At 45.9% G+C, this 14212-nt stretch overlaps 2 protein-coding genes across 5 annotated transcripts in view; one reads left to right on the forward strand and one right to left on the reverse strand.

The window, feature by feature from the left end:
• The window catches only part of LOC134341188 (uncharacterized), a 43230-nt gene that overhangs the window by 14518 nt on the left and 14500 nt on the right, over window positions 1-14212 (forward strand). The window contains exon 3 of one of the 3 annotated variants that reach the window (XM_063039002.1): window positions 137-7360. The exons of 1 other annotated variant lie outside the window; for it this stretch is intronic. In XM_063039002.1, coding sequence (XP_062895072.1) covers window positions 5583-6503 — 921 coding nt within the window. In that variant the 5' untranslated portion in view covers window positions 137-5582 and the 3' untranslated portion in view covers window positions 6504-7360. Of the gene's footprint in view, window positions 1-136; window positions 7361-14212 lie in introns of those variants that run through there. One more of the 3 variants, XM_063039003.1, reaches the window with a different exon arrangement.
• The window catches only part of LOC134341187 (keratin-associated protein 9-1-like), a 45622-nt gene that overhangs the window by 3344 nt on the left and 28066 nt on the right, over window positions 1-14212 (reverse strand). The window lies entirely within an intron of this gene.

Here is a 14212-nt window from a genome sequence, read left to right on the forward strand (position 1 = left end):
GAGCTCATTCATACAGTCACAAATACCAGGTTAGTTTCCTTCTGTGGTATTGTGCTTTTGTAGGAACGTGGGAGGTGCAGGATAAAATGAAATATTTCAAGGTCAAACAACTTAATATGGTTTATCTACACATCAGGGAATGAAGAGAGGAACAGAGGTGACATCCGTGCTGTGATCCTTCTGGAGAAGTCTTTGGATAAACAGAAGAAGCCGGTGGAAGTTGCTCACGAGGGAATGTTTGGCACTAATGCTGTGGTTGTGCGAATTCTGTGGCAACAACAGTGGAATTCACCTGATAAGATTCTTGATGGTCTTAGTAACGAGGAGGCGATGGAGAAAGTCAAACAGAGTATTCTCCAGTGTCAATAGGAAGAAAGGTTTTAAAGTAACGCTTAGAGCATTACTGATCCCCGAGTGTGATGTATAGGTGATGATGATGCCCTTTTCCTCACTATCCTTCCCTTGTCCCTCTGGGCAATTGAGTTGTGGGTTTGGTGGGGATGTGCTTGATGTTGAAGAATCCTTGCTGAATTGCTGCAGATTAGCACAGGGGCTGGTCATGTGACCTGGCACCTCTCTGCCTGTGGCATTGTGGGTAGCCCAGCCCTCCTCCATCTCATTGGTCTAACAGTAACCATGGAAGTACTGATTGGTTCAGTGATGTCCTTTGGAAAGTACAAGTACTGACCTCACCTTGTCTGGTCCATAGGTTAATCCACACCCACACATTGATCACTGAAAGTTTACTGCTGTTTATGTTGCTACACTCTATTTATTTTCCCAATTGCAAACTGAGCAATGAATCACAGAAATGTTACCTGCCAAACCTCACTGGTTCATGGTTGAGGTTCCCAGTGTCAGACCGGACAACATCACTCCCACACTCAGTGTACAGTTCTACAAACACATGCTGCAGTCACTGTACATGGATGGGGGTTGGGCGCTGATAGAGCAAATCCCCTGGACCCAGATATTCTCCAGCTGCTCATTTACCTCCATCTTCAATGGCACAGTCCCACATCCTGCTTTGGACAGTGTTTCATGGAGAGTGTTTACAGCAGGGAATTGGGACACACTGGTTAATGCTGGTGTTTCTGTCAAATCCCAGATTCTTCCCTCCATCTCACCTTTAGGTATATCCTTCTTATCCTTTCCCTACTGTCTGATTGTTGAGCCTCTCCCAGTGGGAGGGTGTTCTTCTCTCCTCTCTCTGGGGGAAGGTTTCCCATGAGTTCTGTCTGATTTCTCAGTGACTGTCCTGTATGAATGTTCCTATCCAGTCCAGCCACAAGTGGAAGCATCTTCTCCTGTAACTGTTAGGTTCTCATTTAACAGTGGGAACCTCCCTCAGGACAATTCTCAGCCTTCCCTTTCCCAACCTGGTCAGTGTTGACCACACTTTGTAAACCTTAATGCATCTTCTCCAGCACCATGGTGACCTGAACATGTGCGATCTCCCAAGTGTGGTGTGATCAAGTCTCCTTTGAAGGTTAACATAACCCCTTCACTCTGCACTCAGTTTACAGTGTTCCAGTTACTTCTCTGTGAATTTATTAATCTCCATTGACACCGATGTCACTGAGCACCGGGGATCCAGTGAGAGTGAGGAAGTGTGCATCATCTCCCTGTTCTTACACACCACTGTTCATTTCAGAAGGCTGAGTACTATATCTTGAGTTCAGCTTGATTGTTTCTGATTCTGCTCATAACTTGATGTTTACCTTTCCTTCCAGAAGAATGTATATATTTCTTCAACTTACTGTTGCTAAACAAGTAGGACTAATGTTTTATTCAGATGAATTGCTTTACAATCTAAATGAAATATTTTGTTAGTGAAAGCTTCTCCTATATTTATTATTTTGAGAAAATACAACAGTCTGATTATCTTCGTGCTTTACACAATAAACGAGATTATAAACCCAGGAGTCTAGGGTAGATAAACAGCTGACCCTTGACTCCTGACATTGAGTGCAGATAGTTAAATCTTTAACTTTGATATTTGATATGTGTGCTACACCTGCCCATACACCTCCTCCCTCACCTCTGTTCAGGGCCCCAATCAGTCCTCCCAGGTGAGGCAAAACTTCACCTGCGAACCTGATGAGATTTATTATTGTCCCTATGCTCCCTATGTGGCCTCCTCTACATTGGCAAGACCCATTGTAAATTGGGGAGTCACCACAAGCATGAATTCCTGGTGGCCAAACATTTTAATTCTGCTTTCCATTCCATTTCTGACGTGTCAATTCATGGCCTCCTCTTGTGCCAAAATGAGGCCTGCCTCAGAGTGCTGGAGTAACACCTTCTATTCCATCTGGGTACCCTCCAACCTGATGACATTAATATCCATTCCCTCCCCCCCTTCTCCTCTATTCCCCCACTGGGACCTTTCGCTTCTTCTCATCTGCCTGTGTCCCCACCTCTTTCCCTTTCTCCTATCGTCCACTCTCCTCTCCTATCAGATTCCTTCTTCTCCAGCCCTCGACCTTTCCCACCTGCCTGGCTTCCTCAATCACCTACCAGCTAACCTCTTTCCTCTCCACCTACCTTTCCATCCTGCCATCTTCCCCTTTCCTTCTCAGTCCTGAAGAAAGGTCTCGGTCCAAGACGTTGGGTATTTACTCTTTTCCTTAGATGCTGTCTGACCCGCTGAGTTCCGTCCACATTTTGTGTGTGTTGTTGTTGAGTAGGTTCTGTGAGATAACTGCTCTAAGGAGCCTGTCACATGCCACACATTCCTCTACCACACCCTGGTGTGTCTGGTTTGTCCAGTCAGTATGTGGATTAAATCCTCCCATGATAATCACAGTCTCCTCAAACACACCTTTCATGTTTTCCTGATTTATGTTCTGGCTCATTGAGAGGCCGCACCTTGAGGGTCTGTGGACCCCTCCCATCTGTGTCTTCTCTCCCCATTCTTCATTATTTCCTCTACAACAGGTCCCCCATCGCTGACTGCTGTGTCTCTCTCTCCATTCGACCCAGCTCTGATACTTTCATTCATCGACAGATCTCCCTTCCTCCTTTCCCTTTTCACCTGTTCAGAGATCAACAGCTCTCCCCTGCCTCCTTTCCCTTTGGTCTGATCACGGATGAACAGATCTCCCCTGCCTCCTTTCCATTTGGTCTGATCACGGATGAACAGATCTCCCCTGCCTCCTTTCCATTTGGTCTGATCACGGATGAACAGATCTCCCCTACCTCCTTCCATTTTAGCCTGTTCATGATTCAACAGCTCTCTCCTGCCTCTTTTCCTTTTCAGCCTGTTCGGAGATCAGTAGCTCTCCCCTGCTCCTTTTCCTTTGCCCTGTTTTTCGGGAATGTTGATAAAATGAAATATTGAGCTGGTCAGCCAACAATCATGTCCTGTAACAGTATTTAGTTCATGCTGATACGTGGCTCTCTGTGCCATGAATTCATCTATTCTGTTGCGACTGTTTTGTGAATTCAAGTAAAGAACAGTAAACTTTTAATTTTTACATTTCTAATCAGTCTGAATTTAACTTGTGCTGTATTTTACCCGTCTCTACCTGTTCCTGTCACACTTGGTTTGCCAATTCCCACACCGCATTCCTCGCCCCCACCTCACCACTCTGTGCCACCCCTCTCTCACTTCCTCTCTCTACACCTATAACTGTGTGGCTCAGCACAGCTCCAGCACTGTGTTCAAGTTTGCATATGGCCCACAGCTCTGGGGCGTATCAAAGGGGTGATGAATCAGCAAACAGGAGGGAGACTGAAAATTTGACTGAATGGTGTAATAACAAGAGCCTCTCACTCTACGTCAGTAAAACCAAGGAACCGACTGCAGACTTCAGAAGAGGGAAACCAGAGGTCCATGAGCCAATACTCATCAGAGGAAGAGAAGGTCAGTAATTTTAAATTCCTGGATGTCACTATCTCAGAGGACCTGTCCTGGACCCATCATGTAAATATAATTGCAAAGAAAGCACGACAGTGCCTCTACTTCCTCAGGAGTCTGCAGAGATTCGGCATGACATCAAAAACCGTGACAAAGTTGGACAGATGTGTGGTGGGAAGTGTGCTGACTGGCTGCATTACAGCCTGGTATGGGAACACCAATGCCTTTGAGCAGAAAATCCTACAAAAGGTAATGGATTTGACCCAGTATATCATGGGTAGAGCCCTCCCAACCATTGAGCACATCTACATGAAACGTTGTTGTAGAAAATCAGCATCCATCATCAACACTGCTCACTACCCAGGCCATGCTCTTTTCTCACTGCTGTCATCAGGTGGAAGGTACAAGAGCCTCAGGACTCACACCACCAGATTCAAGAATAGTTACTACCCCTCAACCATCAGACTCTTGAACAAAAGAGGATAACTACACATCTATTGAGATGATCCTACAGCCAATGATCTTGCTTTAAGGACTCTTTATCTTGTTATTTCATATTCTCATTATTTATTGCTATTTGTTTTTATTTGGATTTTCACAGTTGTCTTCTGTGCTCTTGCTCTTTCATTGATCCTATTCGATAGATTCGCTGAATATACCCACAGGAAAAAGAATCTCAGGGTTGTATATGGTGACATGTATGTACTCTGACAGTACATTTTACTTTACTTTTCCTATTCATTTATTCTGAAATTGGACCCCATCCCCAAACGACTCATCATTTAGTTGGAAACTGTGTCTGCAGTATGAGTGAAAATTGGTTAAAGGGAACTTGAACAAATAAAAGCTGTCTTCGACCCCCCTCCCTCACCCCTCTATCCTCTCCACACCCTACCCCATCCTCAGCTTCCCCCTCCTCTCTAGCTCTACCACTCTACACCTCTCCACTCTTCTTTACCCTTCCCTCCTCCCACCTTCTTCCCCCTCTGACTCCTTCTTCCCTCACTCCTTTGCCTCTTAATTCTCTCCCTCTCCCCACTTTCTCCATTTCACCCTCCTCTAACTGCCCCTCTCTCCTTGCCTCGACCCCCCTCCTCCTTCCACTCTCTTCTGTCTCTTCACCTCTCTTCCCCTCTCTTTCCATCCATTCCCCCTCTCTCTCTGTCACACACTCCTCCTTTCATCCTCCCTCACCCTTCAGCCACTCCCTTTCCCTAATTCTTTCTCTCCCCCTCTACTTCTCCCCGTCTCATCTGCTCTTCCCATCTCCCTTCAACCCTTTCCCATCTGAAAGCTCTGCCTCTCCCCCTTTCTCATCTCACCTTCCTCCTCTTACACTCACCCCTCACCCTCAACATTTTCTCCACCATCTCCCCTCACTACTTTCCCTTCTCAATTTTCTCCCCTCTCCTCCCCCTGCCCTCTACATCCCTACTCTCACCCCTTCCAAACCCTTCCCCCTCTCCATCCACTCCTCCTCATTCTTCCATCTCCTCCTCTCCCCACCCTCTAGTCTCTCCCCATTGCATCCCCAGTTCCCACTATCCCCTTACCCTCTTTCTCCCTCCTCCCCATCACCATTTCTTACTAGCCCCTTTCCCCACTCTCTCACCCTCTCTATCCCCTCTATCTTCCCCTCACCTCACTCTCCCCACCCATACCATACTCCACCTCCGCTCACTCATTCCCCTCCATCTACCCCTGCCTCCTCCCCTTTCCCATGCCCTCTTTCCCATCTCTCCCTTTGCTGCCTCCCCTCCCCTCTCATTCCTTTTGCCCCCCTCCTCCCTCTCTCACCACTCTCTCCCCTCTCTCCTTCTCTGCCTCACTCTCTTCCCCTTACTCCATTCTCACCTTCCCCTTTCCTCCACTCTCCACATCCATCCCTTCTCACTCTTCTCCCTCTTCCCTTCTCACCCTTCACACGTTTCAGGTTTTCCCTCTACCCTCCCTCTTCCCCCTCCCTCCTATCTCCCCATGCCCTTCCTCCCTCCCCTTCCCCCCTCTACACTCCCTCTGCCCTCCCTCCCATCTCCCCCTCTTTCAACCCATTTCCCCTCATTCCCCTCTCTCTGTTCTCCTCCCTCCCCTCTCTCCCTCCTTCTTCTCCTTTCCCCTCTCCATTTCTCCTCCCTCTTCCCCTCTCTCTCTTCCCCGTAACCCTTCCACTCCCCCTCCCCCCCTCTCCACTCCCTATCTCCTCCCACCTCCTTTCCCCCTTCCTCCTCCCCTCTCCTACGCCCCATCCTATTCTCCCATCCTACTCTCCAATCCTACCGTCCCATCCTACCCTCCCATCCTACTCCCCCCTCATACTCCCCCCTTATTCTCCCCCTCCTACTCTCTCCCCTACTGTCCCCCAACTCTCCCCTACTCCTCCCCCCACTCTCTCCCCTCCTGCACTCCCCCTCCTGCTCTACCCCTCCTACTCCTACTCCCCACTTCCCCCTCCCCTTCCCCCACCCCCCTCACTCCCACAGTGTTGTGCAGAGTTGAGATTTGCAGTGTACAAATTAAGAACAGACAAGCAATATGCCTTATGACAGAAGAAAATCGCAATTTAATTAGAATGGAATTGGTTCAGCTGTTTCAGTCATTCCACAAAATGAATTTGAATGGCATTTTAAAGATACCAAACTGAAGTCTGCAGATATCCAATTGAAAACATATACTGGAGAAGAGGTAATTCCTGTGGGAATGAAATCCGTAACTGTGAAAGACAACAACCAACAAGCCACATTGAGCTTGTATGTGGTCAAAACAGGTGGACCAGCATTGTGGGGGCGTGATTGGCTGAGACAACCATAACTTATTTGGAGATCCCTCCACATTTACCAGCCACATTCCCTGCAATGAACCCAGCTGAAAATGAATAAAGGAAGGTGCTAAATGATGGCAATACTGTCTCCATGCTGAACAACATGAACCATTGCTCATCAGGGGATAAAGAGGTGTTGGTGCAATCTCTGTGCCTCAGGTTGGAAAACATTGGACCAAGGAAGGACAATGCCACTCAGAGGAAGCATGAAAATGGTGGTCTGCCTACAACAGTTTTGATAGGCAACGTATCTGAGAAAGCTTCTGATATGTTAATCAGGCTGTTAAATGTAAATTGTGACTTGGATTTAGGATAAGAGTTCAAGGTGCTTCAGGAAACTTGGAAGCATTCAGTATTTGAGAGTATAAAGAACCAGAATCTACTCTGCGTGCATTGAGGATATTGCATGAACTTCAAGTGGGAGACAAAAAGCTGCCTGTAAAAGTAGATGCAATGACCAAAACATAACAACAGGAATTCTGCAGATGCTGGAAATTCAAGCAACACACGGCCTCCTCCTCAACACATACAAAAGTTGCTGGTGAACGCAGCAGGCCAGGCAGCATCTCTAGGAAGAGGTACAGTCGACGTTTCGGGCCAAGACCCTTCGTCAGGACCAACTGAAGGAAGAGCTAGTAAGAGATTTGAAAGTGAGAGGGGGAGGGGGAGATCCAAAATGATAGGAGAAGACAGGAGGGGGAGGGATGGAGCCAAGAGCTGAACAGGTGATTGGCAAAGGGGATATGAGAGGATCATGGGACAGGAGGTCCGGGGAGAAAGACAAGGGGGGGAACCCAGAGGATGGGCAAGGGGTATAGTCAGAGGGACAGAGGGAGAAAAAGGAGAGTGAGAGAAAGAATGTGTGTATAAAATAAATAACGGATGGGGTATGAAGGGGAGGTGGGGCATTAGCGGAAATTAGAGAAGTCGATGTTCATGCCATCAGGTTGGAGGCTACCCAGATGGAATATAAGGTGTTGTTCCTCCAACCTGAGTGTGGCTTCATCTTTACAGTAGAGGAGGCCGTGGATAGACATGTCAGAATGGGAATGGGATGTGGAATTAAAATGTGTGGCCACTGGGAGATCCTGCTTTCTCTGGCAGACAGAGCGTAGGTGTTCAGCGAAGCGGTCTCCCAGACTGTGTCATTACCTTTATTATATGTCCTATCCAGCTGTCTTTGCAATCTCAACCCCACATCCTGGCTACTATTTAGAGGCCTATATATGACTCACATAATTTATTTTACTGTTGCAGTTTCTTAACTCCACCCACATAGATTCAACATTCTCTGACCCTAGGTCAACTCTTTCTAAAGATGTAATTCCATCTCTTACCAACAGAGACACACCACCGCCTGTGCCTTCCTGCCTGCCCTTTTGATACAAAGTATATCCTTTGATGTTAAGCTCCCATCTATGACCTTCTTTCAGGCACAACTCAGTAATGTCCACAAAGACATACTGACCAAGTTCTAATTACGCCACAAATTGGTTCACCTTATTCAGAATGCTTTGTGCTGCATTCTTCACCATTTTGAATTTTCCCTCTGCAGTATAATTTAACCATTAGCTCTTTCTGTATTTGTACCCAATCATTGGCTTGTCCTTCCCTACATTAATGTTACACCCATCATCTACTTGGAAACCTGCTGGCTCAGGCTCAGTTGTATCATTCTTGTTCCCATCCCCCTGCCGTATTAGTTTAAACCACTCCCAATAGCTCTAGTAAACTTGTCCACAAGAATATTGATCCCCATCGGATTCAAGTGCAACCCATCCCTTTTTTGCAGGTCACACTTGCCCCAGAAGAGGTCGCAATTATCCAGAAATCTGAATCCCCCGCTCCAATTTTTCAGCCACATATTTATCTGCCACCTCATTCTATTCCTATCTTCACTGTCATTTGGCACAGGCAGCAATCCTGAGATTATTACCCTTGAGGTCAGGCTTCTCAGCTTCCTTCCTAACTCCCTGTATTCTGTTTTCAGGATCTCCTCCCATTTTCTACCAATGTCATTGGTACCAATATGTATGATGACTTCTGGCTGCTCACCCTCCCTTTTCAGGATATTGTGGACACGTTCAGAAACATTACAGACCGTGGCACCTGGGAGGCAAACTACCATCTGTGTTTCTTTTGATAGTCATCCATTTATCTTTCACCTTCACAACCCAACACATCTGTCTATGTGTCCATGTTCACCTCTGCTACCAAGTTGAGAAGTATTTTGTATGAGATGCATGACTGTTGGTGTTCCATAGGGATCTGTTCTGGGACCCTTGCTCTTGCGATTTTTTAAATAAATAACTTGGATGACAAAGTGGAAAACTAGGTTGATAACTTGGAAATTCCAGAAAGGTTGGTAGTGTTGTGAATAGTATAGACCGTAGTTGCTGGTTAAAACGGAATATTGACAGGATGGGCTGTGAAGTGGCAGATGGAGTTCAATGACGGAAAGTGTGAAGTGATATATTGTGGAAGATTGATCGTGAAGGCAGTGTACAGGATTACTGGCAGGATTCTCAGCAGCTCGGAGGAACAGGGGGATCTTGGGCTTTACGTCCATAGATCCCTCAAAGTTGCTGCACATTGGTAGGGTGGTTAATAAGGCATATGTGTGTTGGCCTTAATCAGTCAAGGGAATGTGTTCAAGAGCTGTACGGTAATGTTGTAACTCCATCAAACTCTGTTTACACCAATACTTGGAGTTTTGTGTTCAGTTCTGATCGCCTCATTATAAGAAGGATGTGGAAGCTTTAGAGAAGGTACAAGGGAGATTTACCAGGATGCTGCCTGGAATGGAGAACATGTTTTATGAGGAAAGGATGAGTGAGCTAGGGTTTTTCTCTTCGGAAGGAATGAGGAATGGGAGATGAGTTGATTGAGGTGTATAAGACTGAGAGACACAGACAGAGTGAAGAGCCAGCACCTGTTTCGCAGGGTGGCACTATCAGAATTCAACATGTGACTGCCTTGGGGACTCCAGCTCCTCAGGGTTTACTCATAGAAACATAGAAACCTACAGCACAATACAGGCCCTTTGGCCCACAAATTTCTGCCGAAAATGTCCCTACCTTAGAAATTACTAGGGTTACCCATAGCCCTCTATTTTTCTAAGCTCCATGTACCTGTCCAAAAATCTGTTAAAAGACCCTATCGTATCCACCTCCACCACCGTTGCCGGCAGCCAAATCCACGCACCCACCACTGTGTAAAAAACGTACCCCTGACATCTCCTCTTTACCTATTCCCAAGCACCTTAAACCTGTGCCGTCTTGTGGCAGCCATTTCAGCCCTGGGAAAAAGCCTCTGACTATCCACACGATCAATGCCTCTCATCATCTTATACACCTCTATCAGGTCACCTCTCATCCTCCGTCGCTCCAAGGAGAAAAGGCTGAGTTCACTCAACCTGTTTTCATAAGGCATGCTCCCCATCCAGGCAGCATCCTCGTAAATCTCCTCTGCACCATTTCTATGGTTTCCACAACTGTGGGCATAGCTGTGAGCCAGCAGCCATTTGAAATCAATGGTTCCCTTCTCCCAGATGAGCTGCCAAACGCAGCTGATGCCTCATCTGCCCGGAGTCCATTACCAAGGATGTACTTTTGGGGTACTAGGAGGCACATGATAAAATGGGCCAAAGTCAGCATGGTTTCCTTAAGCTGAAATCTTGCCTAGAAATCTGTTGGAATTCATTAAGGAAATAACTGGCAAGATAGATAAAGGAATCAGTGTTTACTTGGATTTTCAGAAGGCTTGGCAAGATGCCATACATGATGCTGCTAAAAAGGTATCTTCGCATGATATTAGAGGTGCAATACATAGTCATAGTCATAGTCATACTTTATTGATCCCGGGGGAAATTGGTTTTTGTTACAGTTGCACCATAAATAATTAAATAGTAATAAAACCATAAATAGTTAAATAGTAATATGTAAATTATGCCAGGAAGTAAGTCCAGGACCAGCCTATTGGCTCAGGGTGTCTGACCGTCCAAGGGAGGAGTTGTAAGGTTTGATGGCCACAGGCAGGAATGACTTCCTATGACGCTCTGTGTTGCATCTCGGTGGAATGAGTCTCTGGCTGAATGTACTCCTGTGCCCAACCAGTACATTATGTAGTGGATGGGAGACATTGTCCGAGATGGCATGCAACTTGGACAGCATCCTCTTTTCAGACACCACCGTCAGAGAGTCCAGTTCCATCCCCACAACATCACTGGCCTCACGAATGAGTTTGTTGATTCTGTTGGTGTCTGCTACCCTCAGCCTGCTGCCCCAGCACACAACAGCAAACATGATTTCATTGGCCACCACAGACTCGTAGAACATCCTCAGCATCATCCGGCAGATGTTCAAGGATACCAGCATGGATATGTGGGGGTAAAGTGGGCCTTTTCTGATTGGCTGCCAGTGATTAGTGGTGTTTCACAGGGTCAGGTTGGGACCATTTCCTTTAAAGTTATATGATTTGGATGATGGAATTGATGGCTTTGTGGCCATGCTTGCGGATGATATGAAGATAGTTGAAGGGGCAGGGAGTATAGTGGAAGCAGGGACCATTCAGAAAGATTTAGACAGATTAGGAGAATGAACAATGAAATGGCTGATGGAATAGAGTGTAGGGAAGTGTATGGTCATACACTTTGGTAGAAGGGATAAAGCCATAGACTATTTTCTAAGAAAGGAGGAAATTCAAAAATCAGAGGTGCAGAGGGACTTGGGAGTCATCGTGTTGGCTTCCCTAAAGGTGAACTTGCAACTTGCAGGTGGTAAGAAGGCAAATGCAATGTTAGTATTTGTTTTGGAAGGACTGGAACATAAAAACGAGGATGCTTTATAAAGCACTGGTCAGACCGCACTGACGAATTGTGAGCAGTTTTATGTCCCGGATCTAAGAACGGATGTGCTGGCATTAGAGAGGGTCAAGAGGAGGATCATGAGAATGATTCCAGGAAGGAAAGTGTTAATGTACAAGGAGTGTTTGATGGCTCTGGGCCTGGACACACTGGAGTTTAGAGGCACGAGGTGGGTTGCATTTCAATCTACCAAATGCATGACCTCGGTAGAGTGGATGTGGAAAGGATGTTTCCTATAGTGAGTATGTCTAGGGCAAAAGCACACAGCCTCATAACAGAACAGAGATGAGGTTGAGCCAGAGGGTGGAGAATCTGTGGAATTCTTTGCTATAGAAGACTTGGCCTCCACAGCCAAGTGTATATTTTTCAGTTTGTCAGGTTCTTGATTAGTAACGGTGTCAAAGGTTATACGGAGAAGGTGGGAGAATGGAGCTGTGAGGGATAATGAATCAGCCGATGGAATGGCAGAACAGAATCAATGGGCCGAATGACCTCATTCTGCTCCTGTGTCTTATATTCTAATCTAAAAAAATATATCTGGTCTGTAAGAGTTCATATTTTCTGCCTTCCCCCACGTCTCCTCAACTGTACATATCTTTGTTGTGTATTTAATATTTCTGTTATATTTGAGTAATCTTGTATATACATATATTGGTTGATAAAGTATTTTTTATCATTTCAATAATCCATCATGGATTATATGTATAAATACATGAATTACATATGTCATCACGGTACCGTGTGATACGCACGTGCCTTGTTTAAAGTCAGCACAAAGTTAGACTACTGTGCCTTCCTTTGAATTAGTTTAATGTTTTGAAGTTACAAAAATTAACATTGGCCATGAGGTATTTTTTAAACAAACGTAAAACAGCTACTGACCTGTTGAACTGCACCAAGACATTCAAACTGTTGTGTTTTGTAATTTCAAAACATTCAACAAATTGAAAGAAAGACACAGTGTCTGGGGATGTAGGTCTAACTTCATGTTTTAGTTTAAGTGAAGCGCACATGTATCACGTGGCAGTGTGATAATGGATGTAATTCATGTATTTGTACATATAACCTGTCAGGGATTATTAAAATGAGCAAGTATGTTTAATCATCCAATATATATACTAGATCACTCAAATATAACTGAAATATTAAATGCACAATATTCCTCCCTACTTAGTGATAAATGCCAACTCAATAGAGAATGCATCTCAACTATATAAGACATATTCTATTTAATACAGATATTCACAGCCCAGTAAAGAGTAAATTGTCCCATTCAGATCAAAAGATTTCATTGCTGTGTAGGATCTCTTACTTTCTAGAAAGCCACCTTTCTTCTTCCTTTTTCATCTAGTTCGGGCATCTTGATTTTGGGAAAGTTCATTCAGTTCACTCAGTTAATTATTCTCTTATTAATCCTTCTATTGCTCCCTTCAGTGAGCGAGTCGGAGAAAATGCAGCGGCTGTGCAATGTGTTGCTGCCTGAGTCATAGTCCGGTTCGTGAAGTCCGCATTCCAGTTCACGGTCCGGTCCATTGATCCCTTTCCAGGTTTTCTGGTTTTCCGTAGTTCTGTTGGGTGCTCTAATTGAGGCACATGATTCTCGTTTGGGCAGACACGTAAATACTTCCTGAGACCAGGGCTTGGCAGCTGGATTGTTCCTGTCAAAATCCCCCGTCTGAATCGCTTCTCAGCCCCTTCCTCCTGAAGCCTTGCCCTGCAACCTGTGTCTGTAGCCTTGCCTCACCTGCAACCCTTTCCTTGCCTGAAGCCTCGCCTGCGACCTTTACCTGCACCACTGTCAAGTTCAACCGTTGGAGCAAGAATGGAGCCTTGCTGTGCCAGGATTAGAAACTGTCTGTTGTTGTTTGAAACTGTCTCTCTGTGTTCTGTGTACGAGTCCTGGCCCTATGTCCTGTTCCCAAGGAGGGGTCCCAGCTCTGTGTTCCATGTTCCTGTCTCCCTCGACCAAGTCAAGGCTTTGTGTTCTCATCCTGTCCATGTGCCTCGTCCTGTGGAGTTCCACGTCCTGTCCCTGGCAAGATCCTAGTCATGAGTCCTAGCCTAGACCCAGGTTCCGAGTCCCAACCAAGACCCAGGTTCTGGGTCCTTGTCCAGGCTCTGGTTCCGGAGTTCCGTGCCACTAGTCCAGGCTCTTTGTTCCTAGTTCCATGTCCAGGTCCCATGTCTCTTGTCCAAGTCCTAGCCCAGGCCCTGAATCCTTGTCTCATCCAGGGTCTGTGTCAATGTCCAGCGTCATTTCTTCCCCTCTTCCCTTGCTTCTTTGTCACGCCTTGTCCTGTTCCTGGTACTTCAGTGTCTGTGTCTTGCATTTGGGTCTGCTCCCAGTGGCCCCACACCCCCATGACAGCCTGAGTTGAAGGAGGTGTAGAGTCTAATAGAGGGTGACCATCTTCTTCACTTTCCTTGTGATCACAACACCCTTTTGGACATTGTTTTGCACCTTGGCCCTGAAGTAACACTGTCTCATTTAGCTGTATTCATATATGGCTGAATGACAATTTAACTTGAATTGAATTGATGGAGAAAATCAGGTTGGTTCTGGATACCAAGAGAGAGAATTCGTAGTGTGCCTCAAGATGGCTTTTTACAGCAGCTTGTGATTGAATCCACTCGGAGAAAGGCTGTTCTAGATTTGGTGTTGCATAAT

This window comes from Mobula hypostoma (assembly GCF_963921235.1).
Source record: "Mobula hypostoma chromosome 8 unlocalized genomic scaffold, sMobHyp1.1 SUPER_8_unloc_3, whole genome shotgun sequence".
NCBI lineage: Eukaryota > Metazoa > Chordata > Chondrichthyes > Myliobatiformes > Myliobatidae > Mobula > Mobula hypostoma.